The sequence below is a fragment of the Dipteris shenzhenensis genome, chromosome 27 (assembly GCF_047967505.1).
Source record: "Dipteris shenzhenensis isolate YYH24624 ecotype China chromosome 27, Dip_SZ_1.0, whole genome shotgun sequence".
Taxonomy (NCBI): Eukaryota; Viridiplantae; Streptophyta; class Polypodiopsida; order Gleicheniales; family Dipteridaceae; genus Dipteris; species Dipteris shenzhenensis.
Window position 1 is genome coordinate 30,482,888 of NC_141622.1, and position 16,667 is coordinate 30,499,554.

General features: G+C 42.8%; 1 protein-coding gene across 1 annotated transcript; it reads right to left on the bottom strand.

Annotated features, from left to right (window-relative positions):
* Positions 1-1,396: 1,396 nt before the first annotated feature.
* CLPP5 (nuclear encoded CLP protease 5) lies at positions 1,397-14,322 on the bottom strand. Its single transcript, XM_087398702.1, has 9 exons — positions 14,060-14,322; positions 13,682-13,804; positions 13,452-13,569; positions 13,220-13,312; positions 2,849-2,894; positions 2,432-2,504; positions 2,269-2,303; positions 2,096-2,184; positions 1,397-1,949 (listed from the first exon to the last, which is right to left on the bottom strand). The coding sequence occupies exons 1-9, from the start codon at positions 14,188-14,190 to the stop codon at positions 1,740-1,742; spliced, it is 918 nt and encodes a 305-aa protein (XP_087254828.1). The 5' UTR covers positions 14,191-14,322; the 3' UTR covers positions 1,397-1,739.
* Between the last annotated feature and the right edge of the window lie 2,345 nt (positions 14,323-16,667).

Here is a 16,667-nt window from a genome sequence, read left to right on the forward strand (position 1 = left end):
TTCTAGGGGAAGAGTCTCCTAGAGCTTTCTTTTACTAGAGTTACAATATGATGAGAACCTAAGTTGAAAGGTGACCAAACAACATGAAATTTAACTCTCATGAGGAATTCTACCACTATATCTATTAGACTACCTTAAGCAAGTTACAATCTTTAGCGATAAATCATAGAGTTATCCGCTCGAAATATCCTCAAGAAAGCTTCCTTGAGTTCATTCCAAGTGGTGAAACATCCAACCACAAATTGACTATACCACACCTTCCAAAGTGGAAGGAAAGAGTACACGGGCAAGTATAGAAGAACCTTCTAACATATTCAAGAAAACATGTGTCAAAGCCCTTGTGAACTTGCAAGCGTTGACTTTGACCCTTGCAAGACAATGTAAGGGGTCCATGGGGGTAGAAAGAGAGTCCTAACAAGCTTTAATGGTAAAACCTAAGTGTATCCACATCTATTAAACGAAAATACAAGCGGATGAAATGAAAATTCACTTGATAGAGCAATATTATCCACCAAAATATAAGATTGAAAAGATCTTCAGTAATATCCATATCCACATTCGACAGAAACACAAAGAGTACTACTCTAAGGGGTTGATAAATCAAATAAAATTCTATGAAAGGGAAAATAAACCTCCTCTATATGATGCTTTGGGGCAGGCTAAAACTCATGAACAGAGAGGGACCAGTAAAAATACAGCTAGGGAGCGGAAGAAGGTTGGTACCAAATTGCACGATCATTGAATTAAATTGACGATCATCTTCTTTTACATGTAGCTGGGAAACTTTATACTGCCCCCTTACTAGATGAGAATCTCGACAGTCAGCTTAGACAAGCTTTGAATGTCAGAAAGTTTGATCCTCTTTTACCAATGTCTACTGAAGAAGTTTCCATAACTCAATTGAACATAGCTAACGGTCCACTCCATGTACTAACTCCTATGTTGTTTTTCTTCCTTTCTTGCTCTCGTTTTGCCAAAAACTTATTGAACGTAATCCAGCTTCGTTGAATGCTAGAAATGCTCCAAAGAATGTAACAAACAATGGGCAGAGACACATAGCCAACAATTTCATAAAACTTGAAAGTAACCATGCAAACTCATTAAGAGAACAGTCAACATTTCCAAGCTTGAACCTTTCAATGGTTATATTTATAGTGTCGCTTCGTTTTTGAAGAATAGAACTAACATTCTTTACAGTTACGGGTGGGACATTGGTGGACAAGATGCAGATCTGAAGAACATCATTTCTTTCTCGGGCACATCCCCCACTTGAGGAATTCCTTCATGTCACGTCTCCAATTTTAGGGTGTCTCATGTAAGATGAAGATTCGAAAATTCAATCCATCCACAATTTATCCTTGCCATGTTCAGTAAAAAGTTTGCGTCAAATCAAATGTAGTATAAAAAATCCAAAAGCCATGTACTCCAATTGAGAACCGAACTCCACTCAATTGGCAAAAGCACACTACGATTTTCGGCAATGTTGTTCCAGTCAACTCAACAGTTTTCTAGTGTCATACTTAATGCCTTCTCAGCACATATACTATAATTATGTGGAGCGCACATTGCAAACTATGCAAATATTTAACTACCTGCATATTTCAGAACATACTGCAAAGTGTCCATGTACACTTTTGAACCTTGCGTTTCATGGTTGACCTTCTGCATTATTGCTTCCTTCACTGTAAAACATCCTTCCTTAAAACGCTCTTTCCAATGGTACCCCATCATGATTCCTCTTAAGCAGGAACAGCCTCTGGCGGTGGGAGAGGTGCAAGGGCTTTCAGAGGGTTTGAAATGACAGCATCAATAAGACCATACTCTTTGGCCTCCTTCGCACTCATGAAGAAATCTCGATCAGTGTCTTGAACAATCTTTTCCAGCGGTTGTCCAGTGTGGTACGACAAATACCCATTCAAGTTTGCTTTGTGATGCAGAATTTCATTCGCCTGTATGCAATATGCAGTTTCAACACAACATAAAAAGAAGAAGGAAAGTACAGTTAGCAAGCTTATCTGTCATTTCTGGAGTTCGATTTCATAAACTGCTGCTCTCCGTATTGAAAACCCCACAAAAAACGTACATAATACATCACCTGAATCTCAATGTCTGTCTGCTGCCCTTGTGCACCCCCAAGGGGCTGATGAATCATAATACGGGAATTTGGAAGGCTGTATCTTTTCCCTGTCCCATGTGACAATAATATTATTGGCATCACCATACATGCCCATAAAAATAAGCAGAAAACGTAAGAGTAACGCAACATACCCTTAGTTCCGCCACTCAACAAGAAAGCACCCATACTGGCAATAAACATGCAAGAACAATAAGTTATAGGAAGCTTATGAGGAAAATGTTTGTAGTTTGCTTTCAGAAAATAGCTAAAACACATTGTAATACTCTCAAATAGTGAGGCCTGTGGTGGCCCTACCTGGCTGCAAGTCCAACACAAACTGTGCTGACATCAGGTCTAATATGCCGCATTGTGTCAAAAATTGCCATCCCTGCAACTCAATAGGCACTCATAAACTGAGCTTTGAAAACCAGAAGCAGATAAGACTTTTCTCCCAAACTTGGCATTCTAGAACACAAGGACCATTGACAGACTGACTCACAATGCTCCGAACTTCATAGCATCACCTAATGCAAAAGGATGCAAACATGTCTAACTGACATCAGAAATAGCAATAAGTTGGCCCCTTTATCTTCAGACACCAGCAAAAGATAGTCCCACAACTCAGTTGATCTTCTATGAAGGACGCAAACAATGTGACACTCTCCATTCCATATATTTTCAAGATCTCAATGTCACCATTACATTGTTAACAAGGGATTTACTCAGACCTACCAGCAGTAACAGAGCCACCAGGAGAGTTCACATACATAATGATGTCCTGCAAACAGGCAGAAAAGTCTATTTAAGCTTTCACCAAAAGTAAGAAACTTTGAACTTATCTCGTCAAGACAAACTTCCAAAACACTGCTAGTGTGGAGGATGAAAAAACAAAGGCCAAACATTCAACCAAATAATACTTCAAAAACAAACCCAATGAATCCACAATTGGAATCCAGACATGATTGGGAATGAAGCCACGGATACTATGTGATCAGTGAGAATAGGTTGGGAGCTTATCATGGTTTTGGACAACTGCCTTCTCCATTTTTTCTTGGGTCTTGAGATTTGGCAGACTAAGAGGGGGTATTTTGTCTCTCAGCAACGCTATGTTCAAGAGCTCCTCGAAACTTTCCACATGGCTGACTGTCGGCCCATCACCTCTCCCATGGATCCCAACGCTAAACTCTCTGCTTCTGGGTCCACTGCTTATCCTGATGCCTCCCTCTACCGCCAGCTTGTTGGATCTCTTCTTTGGCTACTTAACACTCGACTGGATCTCGGCTTCTCTGTCGGCACCCTCAGTACCTTCATGCAAACCCCTTCGCTTTCTCATTGGCAAGCTGCTCGACGTCTCCTCCGCTATCTTCAGGGGACCTCTACTTTCGGGCTCTTTTATGCTGCCGGTGGTTCCTCTCCTTCCCCGCTCACTCTCCGAGGTTGGAGTGACTCCGATTGGGCTGGCGACCCCGATTCTCGCCGCTCTACCACGGGCTATGTTTTCTCCTTTGGCTCTGCGGCTATCTCCTGGTCCAATAAACGCCAACCCACGGTCGCCCTATCTTCTACCGAGGCTGAGTATCGGGCTATGTGTAGTGCCACCTGTGAGGCTGTGTGGCTTCGGCGCCTTCTTCTCGATTGTGGTTTTCAGCAATCCACTTCTACCACACTTTTTGTGACAATCAAAGCTGTATTGCCCTTGCTCGCAATCCGGTCTTTCATGCTCGGACAAAACACATTGAAATTCAGTACCACTACACGCGAGAGAAGGTTCTTGACGGTACCATTGTGCTCCTCTTCAGCACCACTTCCGACAACGTCGCCGACATATTTACCAAATCTGTTTCTCCTCCCCTTCTCCAACGTCATACCAGCTCTCTGGGTCTTGTGCCACACCTTGGAGCTGAGAGGGGGTGTTGAGATTCAGCATCTCCAGGCGTGGCCAGCCGACCAGCCCCCATGCAGCAAGGGGGCCCAGAGGGGGTAGGCTGGCCGACCAGCTGGTCGGCCCAGTTAGCCTGACCGACCAGGCTGGTCGGTCCAGCCAAACTGGCCGACTCCCCCCCTTCGCCTGCCCTATAAAAGGGCCTCCTTCCCTTCATTTCCTCCATCACTTCTTGCAGCTTCTCAAGGCTCCAGCATACAGCCTGCTCCTGACCATCCCCTTAGAGCCCCCTCTCAGCTGCTCAGTTGGCTGCCCACACTCCCGCAGCAGATCTTGCCTCTTCAGGGCTCTTGCCTCCCAGCTCCAGGCCTCTGCCTCTTCGTTTCAGGCTTCTCCTGCCTCCGTGCTCTCAGGCTTCAGCTTTCTTGTGTTCCCCCTTTTTTCTCTGCTTCAGTTCAGCCTCTCCTGCAGCTCCTGTTTTCTATCTTATTCAAGATATCTTGTATTTCAGTTGCTGCCCTGGTTTAAGGGCTGATTTACAGCAGATCAGTGGTGGTACATTTTGTTATCTCTAGTGTTCTCTGTGTGGCTCTATAATTTCAGTTTGTTTGCATCTTCCGCTGCCATTTTAATAACCTGCTCTTATCAAGAATGATCGAAAAAAGTAACAATACAAATAATGTAAAGCTCCTTCCAACCATCACAAACGGCCAGCCACATGGCTTTGTAATAACCTATTCCATGCCCTCATCCCATTCCTAGTCAAAGTAACATATGTTGACTCATCGCTTCCTCTTTCGAACTTCACAATACAATTTGTACAAGTCCAAAGATGCAAGCCATTCAAAGGCTCGACCACTTCCCCTATGATTCCAATATTCTCGAAGTCTTGCAACAATTACTCTTATCATACCCCTTCAATACTTCCCACCCTGGGCCATGGATAGCATGTTTATAGTCTGGATGGTGGTCTCCAGGTCTTATGTCAACAGATAGCCTCCTCCCCTTCCAAAGAGGGCAGCAAGGTCAAGGCATTACAAGTTCATGTGTTTATATCTGCCCCGTGGCATCACAAATAGCCTGTGATCCTTGCTTTAGGCTGATAGTTGATCAACTGCTGCCTGATTAGGCTGGTCATTGATCACGTGCTGGTTTTTAAAAAATCAATGGCTATACAAGCCGTAATTTGTAATTGTAATTGAAGGATACATGGAAGGCTAGCCATAAGAAGCTAGCCAAAAGGCTTCTCAGACAAAGTTATTATTATGTATTTTGGGATCTAAGTTAGTGTACAAGTAAGGGAGAAACCAGAGTGCTTATAGAAACCAGAGTGCTTATCCACACTTTCTCCTCGCCGCTTTTCTTTTGTGCGCTCTAAGGCGACGGTTATCTTGGAATGAGGTGAAGGAGCGCTTGCTGTGCCCTGCACTTTTTTTAGCTCTTCGGGCCTTTGACCCTTCGACTTAGTTTCGTGCGCGCTTGGTTGGCTCTTTCACAAATGAAGGGCGAAGGCGCAAAGTGTTCGCTGCAAGGGCATAACACAGATGATGGCCTTAGAGCCTTCGACTTACTTTCGGGCGCACTTGGTTGGCTCTTTGGTAAATGAAGGATGAAGGCGCGAAGCGTTCGCTACACGGGATAACCTAGATGATTCGTTGGTTGAATCTCTTATGGTCTGTAAGAACTCTCGAGAGCTGAGCCCTCCCCAACCAAAGGCATATTGGGCAAATAGCAATGAGAGAATACCATAATCGGATATATTTTTTTTTCATTTAATAGTAGAAGTATTTTCATGGGTGAGAAAAGGAAAAACACTATGTTCATGAGATGGTCTCCCCAACCTATAAGATTATTGAACATAGGGTCTTCTAGGTCGAGGTAAAGAATTCAATCCCTCCATCCCGCTGTACCTCACATGAGGATAGGGTTTGGGAGACAGTGTCCCGTCCTTGTAGTTTGGTAATGGGAGGCCAGCCATAGTTGCCAGCCGAAACGAAAATGAAAGAAACAAAAACGGGAAAAACCAGGGAAACAAAGTTTCTGGCCCCTGCCGAAACGAAAACGGAAGAAATGGCAATATGGTACAATTTATGTATGAAATTTTATTTTTTTATACATAATACAGTAATCAATAGAGTGCAAATTATACATAATACAATTATCTATACTTGAAGCATCATGCATGCTTCTATGATACTAGATTCCTATGATGATTGATCTATCTAGTATCATCTATTATCCATGAATGATGCTTCAACAATCAACATGTGTCATGAACTAAGTTCTAAGTTCTAACTTCTAACAAGTTACAACAATCTGAAATTAGAAGTTTAAAGTACACAAGTTGAAACTTGAAACTTGAAAACATCCATATATGATCATGATCCACAAATTCCATGATCATGCCTCATGAGCCATGTCAAAATAAAAGCACCCGTGGATGATATATAAAAAAGCAGCCAGCTGCCACCAAGGTCCAAAGTATACTCAGTACTGTATCATAAAAAAAGAAATAGCATAGTCTAGGATGCAGCAGCACGAGAGGCGACGAAAACGACGACAAGAGGCGACGAATCGGCGAGAAAAAGTTTAATCAAAAGAGGGCAAAAAACAATCTGTGTTTCTGTTCCCAAGCTAGAAACGGCTGTTTCTAGTAACTATGAGGCTAGCAGATACCTCCAACAACCACCATAATTGCCATTTAATAGGATATCATCTATACCTTGTGTGCAAATGGGATTGACGGGTGGTGGGTTCTCAGGTGATCACCACAAGGCATGCATGTTTTTGCAAGGCTTGACCTACAGATGTCATTTATAGATTGGCATCCCCACTGACGTCATCAGCTCCCAATAGTTGGTATAGACCATAGTATAAACATATGCTTTCACACACATTCAAGTCCACACACCCATACACATTATCCATTTATACAAAGATCTTTGTACTGAGTTTCTGTCAGCAGTCCGAAGGTGAAGGGCAGACTCAGCTGTGACAAAGGCTAGCAATAAAGGAGAAGGCTACAACTACTTGTGAAGATTAGACGATTTCATTTTAATTCTCCCATACGAGCATCTATAGTAGCTAGTCCCTGCTATGCGTGATGGAGTTTATAATTTTCAATCATATGAATGACTATCATGCGATTAAAATCACATTATGTGTTGTGTTTTTAGAGGATGAGTTTGGGCATGTTCCTGGATTCATACATACATGCATGCATATATATATATATTAGAATTAAGTTAGTTCCCTCTTTGCGTTCGCGTGTCATTACAATAAGTTTGCATTCTGAGGAGGAATGTTGGAGTCTCTAGGTTTCTCTAGCTTATGGGTCAACAGAATTTCTACGACAAAGGCATAGGGTTCTTACAAAATGGCCACTTTCTTTGTATAAGTAATTCAGATTAGCTATTGAACTGTGCTCTCTCTTCTTCATTTCTATTAATGACACGCCTCTCCTTTCCTGCTAATCTTCTTCATCAAATAACCTCACCCTTGCTTTCTCTTACCAAGAATAAGGTAGCCATATCGTCAACGATGAGAGTGCTCACAACATTATCTCAGCCTAGGGTTGGGAAGGCTGGCTGCCCCCCACCCAAGAGGCCGACTTACATCCTAGAGTTCGGGCAGATGGGAGGGTGAGCCGATTGGAAGTTCCTCTTGGGCACATGGAGTAGCCCTTGATGGGCATCAAGGGGGCATGCACACACCTTCTAGTAGTCCTGAGCACTTCCTCCCTCCTCTTTGAGTTCATGTGTATCATTAAAATAAGTTTGCATTTTGAAGAGGAATCTTGGATATCTAGGTTTCTCTAGCTTATGGGTCAATAAAATTTCTAGGACAAAGGGATAGGGCTTTTACAAAATCGTCATTTTCCTTGTATAAATAATTTCAGATTTGCTATTAAACAGTGCTCTCTCTTCATTTCTCTTAATGATAGTCTATAAGTAGCTTGCGGAGTCAAAGACACTCTATAGTTCCCTGTACTCAACTTCTCAACTCCAGGTAGCAACTGCGGGGTGCTTCTTACTGAACACATGAAGAACCAAGCATGAAACAGTTGCCACTGTGAGATATGCGACTGTCGTAACAACCAACCCAGTCACTGTCCGTGAAGGCATGCATAACCAATGAAGACTTACTATAACAGTCCCAAATGTTGCGTGCCTTTTAAGTATCAGAAGACACATTTTACAATGCTATGTATTGGGCTTGTGCATGAACCTTCTTAACTGAGACACGACATACTGCAAATCAGGCCTGGTGTGACATAAATAGACAATACTCACCCCCCATGTCAGTGCGGAGGGTCAAGAGCTTGTTTCCACTCTCATTCTCAGCCATGGCAAGAAAGTGCTTGAAACAAGAGAAGACATTAGACTTGGACTTCAAAGGATAAACCCGAAGCCATCCACAAAGGTGACAAAGTATAAGTAGCCCCAAGTGATGCTATCTTCACTATGAAATAGGTGCAACTTCCTTAATGCACCAGTCCCATCTTTTTGGAAATGAGAACCGATGCATTTTTTCCAACAAGCAGGCCTCATATATGTTTAGTAATTGCATGCATGGGTGTAAGGTCTACCACCATGTCCTTAGGATGCATTTTCACCAAACTTCCATAATTGAGATGTCTCAATCTCTAATGCCATAAATGTGTATCTGAAATTACAGATTCGGCGACTGCATATGCTTCTGTGACAGCCTGGTTTTCATATGCATCAAGGTACAGCCCTCTGGAAAGTGTGCCAATCATCATATTGTATACTCATATTGTATAAACATCATCATATTGTATACTCAACACAACAATAACCATCAAAAAATAACCCTGAGGCCATTGGTTGATAAGACTGAGATAGAGATTAGGTTCTTTTTTATACCTTGAACATATAACACTTCCAATAGAGTCATTGCATCCCAACACTGAAATGACCTGCATGAGACACCTCACGGAATAGGATGCATTGTTGGTGAAGTGGCAATGCCCCCCTAGGAAGCATCACTTACAGAGTGAAATAAATATTTGTAGGACATAATGTGCTTGGAAGCACCACTATCAAAATACCAATCGGACATAGAATCTGAAGCTGACAAAGCTGCATCATGCTTCGACAAATTGTAGTGCAAATCAAATAAATGCCCACTCATCATGGCCATATGCGCTGCCTCAGGGCTGTGCTCATGGGCAGTAAGGGCATTTGTAATTGCAAGACCTTGCTGCTATTTGTTCTCTTCCGAAGCAATGCTCTTCCGACACTCAAAATGTCGTGCCCTGGCTTCTTGCAATAATTATAGCGCTTTGTTTTCTTCTTCCCATCAGCCCGGGTAGAAGAGGATGAGCTACCAAGAGTATGCTTGGGCTTGCTGAAATTCTTGCCGCAATTTCCTTTGCCTCTGTAATCCGTGGCAAAGGCCTGATCTGCATGAATGGAAGCAGTCCAGTTTCAACAGCTTTGCTCCAAGAAAACAAGCTGATCGGAGGTGTAGTGGGTGGGTTTAACCATGGCCACTAACCTCCATGTTGTATCGAAGCCTTGATATCACGTAATGTGGTGGACACCACCTCAGAATCTGGCACAATCTCATCAACATTGATGAGCTGCTCTCTAAATTCCTTGACCTTTGCAAGATATGCATCCATGTTGTCCCCTTTGTTCATCTTCACATTGTCCAGCTGCCTGCGCAAAACGGCAATGCTGGCCTCATGATTTAGATTGGCCAGTGTCCCATGTAGCCTTGGTTGTCTTGCAAGATCGAATGTGAGTTATAACAAGCCTCTTGCTAGACATTGCAATCAAGGCATGTGCATGTGCAGGTGCATCCATAAGATCGCAGCGTACCTAGTCCGGCGAGGGAGGCATTGCAGCAGCAAACCAGTAGTAGTACCACCTGTACTGGTGGTGGTGGCAGCAGGTGCTTGTGCCTAAGAAATAGGTCTGGTCGCTAGAAATTCTTGGATACCAAAAAGTGGCACGCCATGTACGACCATATGGGATAGTTGGTGCCATCAAGCTTATCCTCGCAGACAGCATTCCAAGGAAATCATTGTTGGCCATTGCAAAAAACCACAAAAAAGAAAGCGCTCTACAAATGTCCAAGCTTCAAGGCTATCACTGCAATGAGCTGGCTGTCCAAATATCTCAGTGCAAGCAGCAAGTACCAGGCCAAAAATGACAGCAACGCTTTGCAAACGTGAATGCCAAATGGGCTGCTCAACACTAAGCCAAATGCACAAATGTGTCCCAAAAATCCGCCTACAAATAGACGGACTGCAGATGTGCAAATGTCTGTCCACCAAAACAGCACAATGGCTGCCCCAAATGTCCACACAAATATGTTCCAATGTACCTGAATATCAAGTCCCCAATGCACAAGGCCAATGCAAGGCAACAGGAGCAAAATCCCAAATTTCTTGCAAGATGAATGTGAGAAAGAAACAAGGACAAGGCCTTACCAAGTGATCTAAGAGAAAAAGATTGCAATTTTGGCAAAAGCCCCAAATTTTGGAGAGGGCAAATACAAGAAACGCCCCAAATTGACTGTTCCAGTCAAATGTTACTGCAAAACGGCAAATCTGTCTGCAATGTGAGCAAATGTGACCCAAAAGCCCCAATTTCTGAGTGTTCCAGCAACCAACAGTGTTGCAAGAGCAAGCCGTTCAAGGCAAATGGGAGCCCAAAACACAACTGAGCTGATGGAAGTTGGAGCAACTGGAAGAAACAAACAGAAGCTGCAAGGAGCGGAGAAACTCGTATGGACAGCTCTAGTTGGGTCAGGAATCTGTCAAAATGAACCTGAGGGCGGCACGCCTATACGAAGGTCTTCTGGTAGCAATGATGTTGATTTGGCACCTTAAAAACCCAGCAACCAATCGCAGGTCAGGTGCCAAGGCTGAAGCAGCTCCAGCAGATCAGGGGTGGCCTGCGTGGATGTTGCAGTACCTAAATCAAAAGTCGAAGAACCAAAACACCTAGAATGGAGTCGCAGATAGTAGGCGGACAATAGAGCTCTACAAATCGAGGTAAATGAGCATCTATTTGGCATGGCTAAATGTCATATGTATGTCGCACGGCTGGTACAACATCAAGAACTCCAATATGAGCTGGTGAGGCAACGAAATAGGTGAGGGGGTCACGGGTGGGTGAGGCCTATATTCGTAAGTCCTAGACGAATGGGGTGAGGGCTATATTGGTTAGTCCTGTACCTGGATGAATGGTTGAACCATGCTACCAAAAGCCACTCCCACCCTTACTTTATCATGCATTGGGTCAGCTCCCATCTTCACCCATAGCGTTCATTTCCTTGAGAGGAACTTGGGCTGAGCATGGGTGGAGGCAAGTAGGACCAAGGGATCCTACTCTGATACCACTGTTGGATGTGAGGAGCAATGGAAGGAAGCTGTAATTCAAGGAGGAGCCAACAAACTAAAGAAATTGAAGTGTACTTGCAAATGGATAATGAGAAAGTACAAATGGTGGCCCACACAGGGCCCAAACTCAACTTAGGACTAAGTGAACTAGGTCTAGTGTCCCAAGTGGACAAGATGTCCTAACTAGGCCTAACTAGCCTACAAGGCCATACAGGGCCTAAGTGGCAACAATCATCACGCTAACTCCACCATCAACTAGCATATCATGCAATCATCTATGCTTATTCACCATCAGCTGACAGCAGATAGACCAGCTGGAAATTTCGCTTAAAGGAAGTAAAATGTGCCCCGGCACAATAACCTATCTATTACCTACAAAAGCACAATAGGATTCATTAGTTTTTGCTCTTACACATCTGCCAATTGGCTATGAAATCCACAACATTGCATCCGCAAGCACAAACAAAAAAAACAAGTAGACAACAAAAAGCAAGAAGATAAGAGTAGGATCTGATAAAAAATGAAACACTCCTACTAGGTTAGCCTAGCTAGCCTTGGGGTACAATGCTGATATCTATCCCCAAGCCACCTAGATAACCATCAAAGGTTCGAATACAAATACAAGGCTAACCATGGCGTTGGCTAAATGTGACAACCCAACCATAGATCCTCACAAGGATCACCTCCTCAAGCAACCCCAAACGAACATTCTCCTACCGTGCAGCTGCATTGAGCACAGCTGTCTAAAGGGAGGAATAGGCCTAGACAAGCTCCATCCTAATTCTCAAGAGGCCCCACAAGAGGCCCCACTCCTAAGACTGTCCCAAATGAATGAAGGCTCAAGCCGTGTCCCATGGTTTGGTGACATGACCCTATATTGACCTAACCTCCTGTACACTAGCCATCTTATGTCCAAACATGAACATAATACTAAACTTCTTCCAAGCTTCTTGGGATGTATTGTCTCTTATTGCTCTAATGGAAAAAGCAGGTTCAGGTTTGCCACTATCCTTCAACAAAGACCTAGCCTCCTCTTGTTTTATGTTATATAGAAAGCCGTAAATTGTTATTTGGCGCCTTTCTTGTTGGTAAAGTCCTCGTCTCTAGACTCTCCTCTCCCCCTCTATCACTACCCAATATCTTTTTTTAAAAATCAATCTCTCTATTTACATGGCCTTTAACTCTTCAAGCTTGCTAGAGGCCTCTAATTTCTGGCTTAGAAAATGCACCCAAACTTCCGTGTAGACGTTGTCAATGAAAGCCCTGACATATTTCTTGCCACAATGAGATGTTATCTTCATAGAACCAACAAGAACTTAGCGGACAACATCAAGGTGAGCCTTAGCTCTCTTCTATCCATACTTTGTACGTGAGACTCTATTTATCTTTCCATAGATACATAGCCCTTGAAAAAATGACATGTGTGGCTGTTCTCAATACTAAAGCATTCAAAATATTAAGCCTTTCTAATATGCAAAGAATTTAATCCGATTCCATGCCATCCTCTTATGCCAGAACTAGTACTCAAACAGCTGCCTTTAAAAGTACACGTCTTTCCAAAACCCTGAGGGGCATCACGCATATGAGCCAACATGCCTAGTGCATGTGCTCAGTGCCAAGCTAGGGCTTTAAATGGCATTTCTCTTCTTGTGAAGCGAATATTGTTTCCGTCACCACACACGCAAGTAACTTGCCCAAGATGATAGGACATCATAACAAGTAAGACAGAACAAAAGATGAGATTAAATAACCCCAGTAAAAGTCAATCACGAATTCTCAAAATACTTCTGAGTCCGAGGACAGTACCAAAAAGAGTACTCTGAAGATGAAGGAAAAGATTGCTCACCCTGCCTGGATCTGCAGCATCCAGATAAAGCAACTGAGCAACGATTAAATTAGCCATATCATCATCGACGGCTCCACCGCATCGAATGATCCTCTGGCACATATACAACCCACTCATACTATCTGAGTTCAATGACAAGGCACGTGGTTGTTTTTTGCACACGGTCTCCAAAAGGCCTAGATACAAGCTAGCAAGCAACTGAGGCATTCCATTAAAAGGTTAAGGCCTTTACATGTTGAAAAAGCTGGCTTATAACACTTTGAAAGCGTTCCTGCAACATGGGAGGCGGGCCCTGGCCCCCTTGAGCGTAAGGGCCAGAATAAGATGAAGTCGGAACTTCCAAATCGCTCCTGAATGCAAGCCTTAATTATTAATAGAAATTTCTTCCAGGTGACACAAACGGCACAACTTCAAATAACATGTACTAAACTATCAAAGCCAGACCGGGTTACTAAACTCCACCTTATCGACCATACTCCACTGTAGACATTCGAAGAAGGGGTCCAAAACCCTTCAGACCGCAGACCAGAAGATGAATTTTGTGAGGCGTTTGCAGACGTCCTTAGACAAAGAGTCTTCTTACTTCTGTATACCGAAAAAACAATAAAAGATTAGACCTTGAGTTCATAGCTGTAGCAAAACAATCTTAAAGAGTCCTGCTGAAGTTTAGCAAAACCATCTTAAAGAGTTCATAGATTTAGCTTTGGCGTGGTCAACTCTGGAGTTGTCAAGATACCCAATTTTTGGTATATATCATTACCTGGAATGGAAGAGAGGCCTGTGGGCGCTCTCTCTCTCTCTCTCTCTCTCTCTCTCTCTCTCTCTTGCGCGCGCGCTTACCTTGAATGGAAGACAGGCATTTGAACAGTAAGGGGGGACCCAACGGACACTTGAAGTTGCTGCCAGATGCTCCGGTCTGCAGGAGCTAGGCCGCCCACGTTGCTCCTCAAAGCCATAGCTGCGTGCGCCATCGCCCAGAACACTCGTTGGGCGTAAGATGCCCAAAACGAAAAACTGAGCTGCACTAAAGAGTCCTCACAATTTTAACACCTTGACGTGCAATCACTGCAACTACTAGAAGAGCCAAACGTTTAATATCCCTCCTCCATGAAAAATCAAGCAAATGTATTTTATCTTCGTCAAATCAGTTTGACCCTTGACATTATCACTTGCAACGGAGATACCATAAATTGCCTCCTCCTCATTTTTCGGTTCAATAGTTGACCCTAAATCAAGATGTCGTTTCCGACTTCTTTAGTCCTAGTTGCCCCTTCATCAAATTCCATGGACATGTCGTATCGGCTTTGTTATGACTCCTAGTTAGTTCCCGTTTGAATAATTGACCCATAATCACCTTCAAAGGAAATGCCATATCTGGCAATGGGAATAGTTGACCCTTAATCACGTTCAAAGGACATCTGGCTTTGTTAGATTGCCTCCTTAAAGTAGTGCTATAGTGAAGGATTGAAACTCTTTTGTAAATGTCCGCATGTAATTTATTTATTTTTAATAATTAAGTTGTGTGTTCAAATTGCCATTTATAGAGATCAGTTTTTCAAGTAGTCATTTATAGAGATCATCTCACAAAAATTGCCTTTTAATAGCCCAATCGGTTGCTTTCTCTTTTTAACATGATAGTAATAAAATAGAAAAAAACTTGGATTTAAAATATAAAATAAAATAAAATAGGAACGTAAGGGAGTTACTCTTGGGTGGAAGGACCATGAGCAGGGGGGAAAGAGAGAGAGAGAGAGAGAAAATAATATATATATAAATATATACCTACATATCTATATTAAGGAGGGGAATAGCTTTGACTAGTAGGGATCAGTTAGGGTAGAGATTAATTTGGGGGGGGGGGGGGGTTCAAAGATAAGAGAAGTAAGAGGAGGCGGGTGGGGGGAAGGGATAATGTGAATGTCAGTGATTATATGTGTGTAAGAGTGTAGAAAATGTGTGTGTGTGTGTGTGTGTGTGTGTGTGTGTGTGTGTGTGTGTGTGAGTGAGAGAGAGAGAGAATTTCTCCCTTGAGAAAGGGGTCGGAGGACAAACTATAACCTTAACCCTAAGGGTTTGTGCATGTATTTGAGTTTCTTTGGGATTCAAGCTAGTGTATAATTAATTTCAAGGGAGGAAGTGTGTGTGTGTGTGTGTGTGTGTGTGTGTGTGTGTGTGTGTGTGTGTGCATGTGTGTTTAAAAATAAAAAACCTTTTAACAACACGAAACACGAAGCTCAGATAAGGGTGGATAAAAAATTATTTGTTACATGGTTGTTCATAAGACCAAAAGTTGGTGCAAAAGTGTACACAAAAATTATAATGCCGGTGCAGTCCTGACAAGCATCTTATTTACTGAAGAGGAGAATCTGCATACCTGCCACCATCCAACAAGAAAACATGATAAGAACCAAGTTAACTTAAATTGGGAAGACATGTGTTATAAACCCTCTCTTGTTATCGGGGTCACAATAAATAAGAAGCCTAGCCATAAACTTAACCAGCACCACATAATAAAAAAATTTAAAGTGTAAACGATGGGTTTTTTAAGAGTGGAAATGTACATAAAAAACTTGGTTAGAAATACCGAGAAAGTGGAGGGAGGGACATATTTTCTTGGGGGAATTAGTAAGGGGCAAAAATTTGGGGAGAGAGGAGGGTTTTATGATGTACATAGAGAGTTTTGTATCTATAGAGTAAATGAGTGTATTTTGTAGAGGAGCATTATGGTTAGAGAGGGAGAGGAAATGTAGAAAGAGATACGGGGATACAGTTAAAATGGGTAGTGAGAATGCCTCCAAGTAAGGGGGGAAAAAAGGGGGAAAGAGTTTAAGGGGAAGGATGGAAAAACATAATTAAAAAAAATCAGAAAGAGATAGTTTTAAAAGATGAGGAACCAGAGGAAGGTGGAAAGGTGAAGGATTAGGTTAGGATCATGGCAAATTAGAGGGGAAGTGAAGGAAAAAAAGGGGGGAGGGGAGACTCTATATAGAGAGGGGGAAGGGGGGGGGGGGGGGAATGAGTAAACTTAAAATAAAAAAGAAAGGGAACAATCAATTTAAGGACATTTATAAAAAGTAATGAAAAAAAGTTTTGGGGGGGGGGGGGGAATTAGTAAGGAAAGACTTAAATCACCAGGGGGGGGAAAAAGGGGGGGGGGGGGAAGCATGTAAGAAAGGGGAAAATTAGAGGAGTGATACAAGGGGGGTGTGAGCATGAATTATTAAACCAGATGTAACCTTTGAATCCCTTCCATGAAGCTACGTGTCGGGCACCTTTTTCATAGTTGATGTGATGGGCAACGTCACCGGTGATGCGGGAGAAGCTTGAAGTGGCAGGTCATGCAAATCGAAGTGAGATCCCGGTCACGACAATAGTCATATGAAGTAGGTGTACAAACAAAGTACATGCGTCACACTATCTCTGAAGATGATAGTCCCACAATGGACTC

What these genes read in the sequence shown, in the direction of transcription:
- CLPP5 (XM_087398702.1), bottom strand. Translation starts at nt 14,190, where the DNA reads ATGGCGCACGCAGCTATGGCTTTGAGGAGCAACGTGGGCGGCCTAGCT. An exon ending in TAAGCCAGCTTTTTCAACAT is followed by an intron (nt 13,313 to 13,451) that starts GTAAAGGCCTTA and finishes TATATGTGCCAG; the next exon opens with AGGATCATTCGATGCGGTGG. An exon ending in TGTGTTGGACTTGCAGCCAG is followed by an intron (nt 2,304 to 2,431) that starts GTAGGGCCACCA and finishes GTTTATTGCCAG; the next exon opens with TATGGGTGCTTTCTTGTTGA.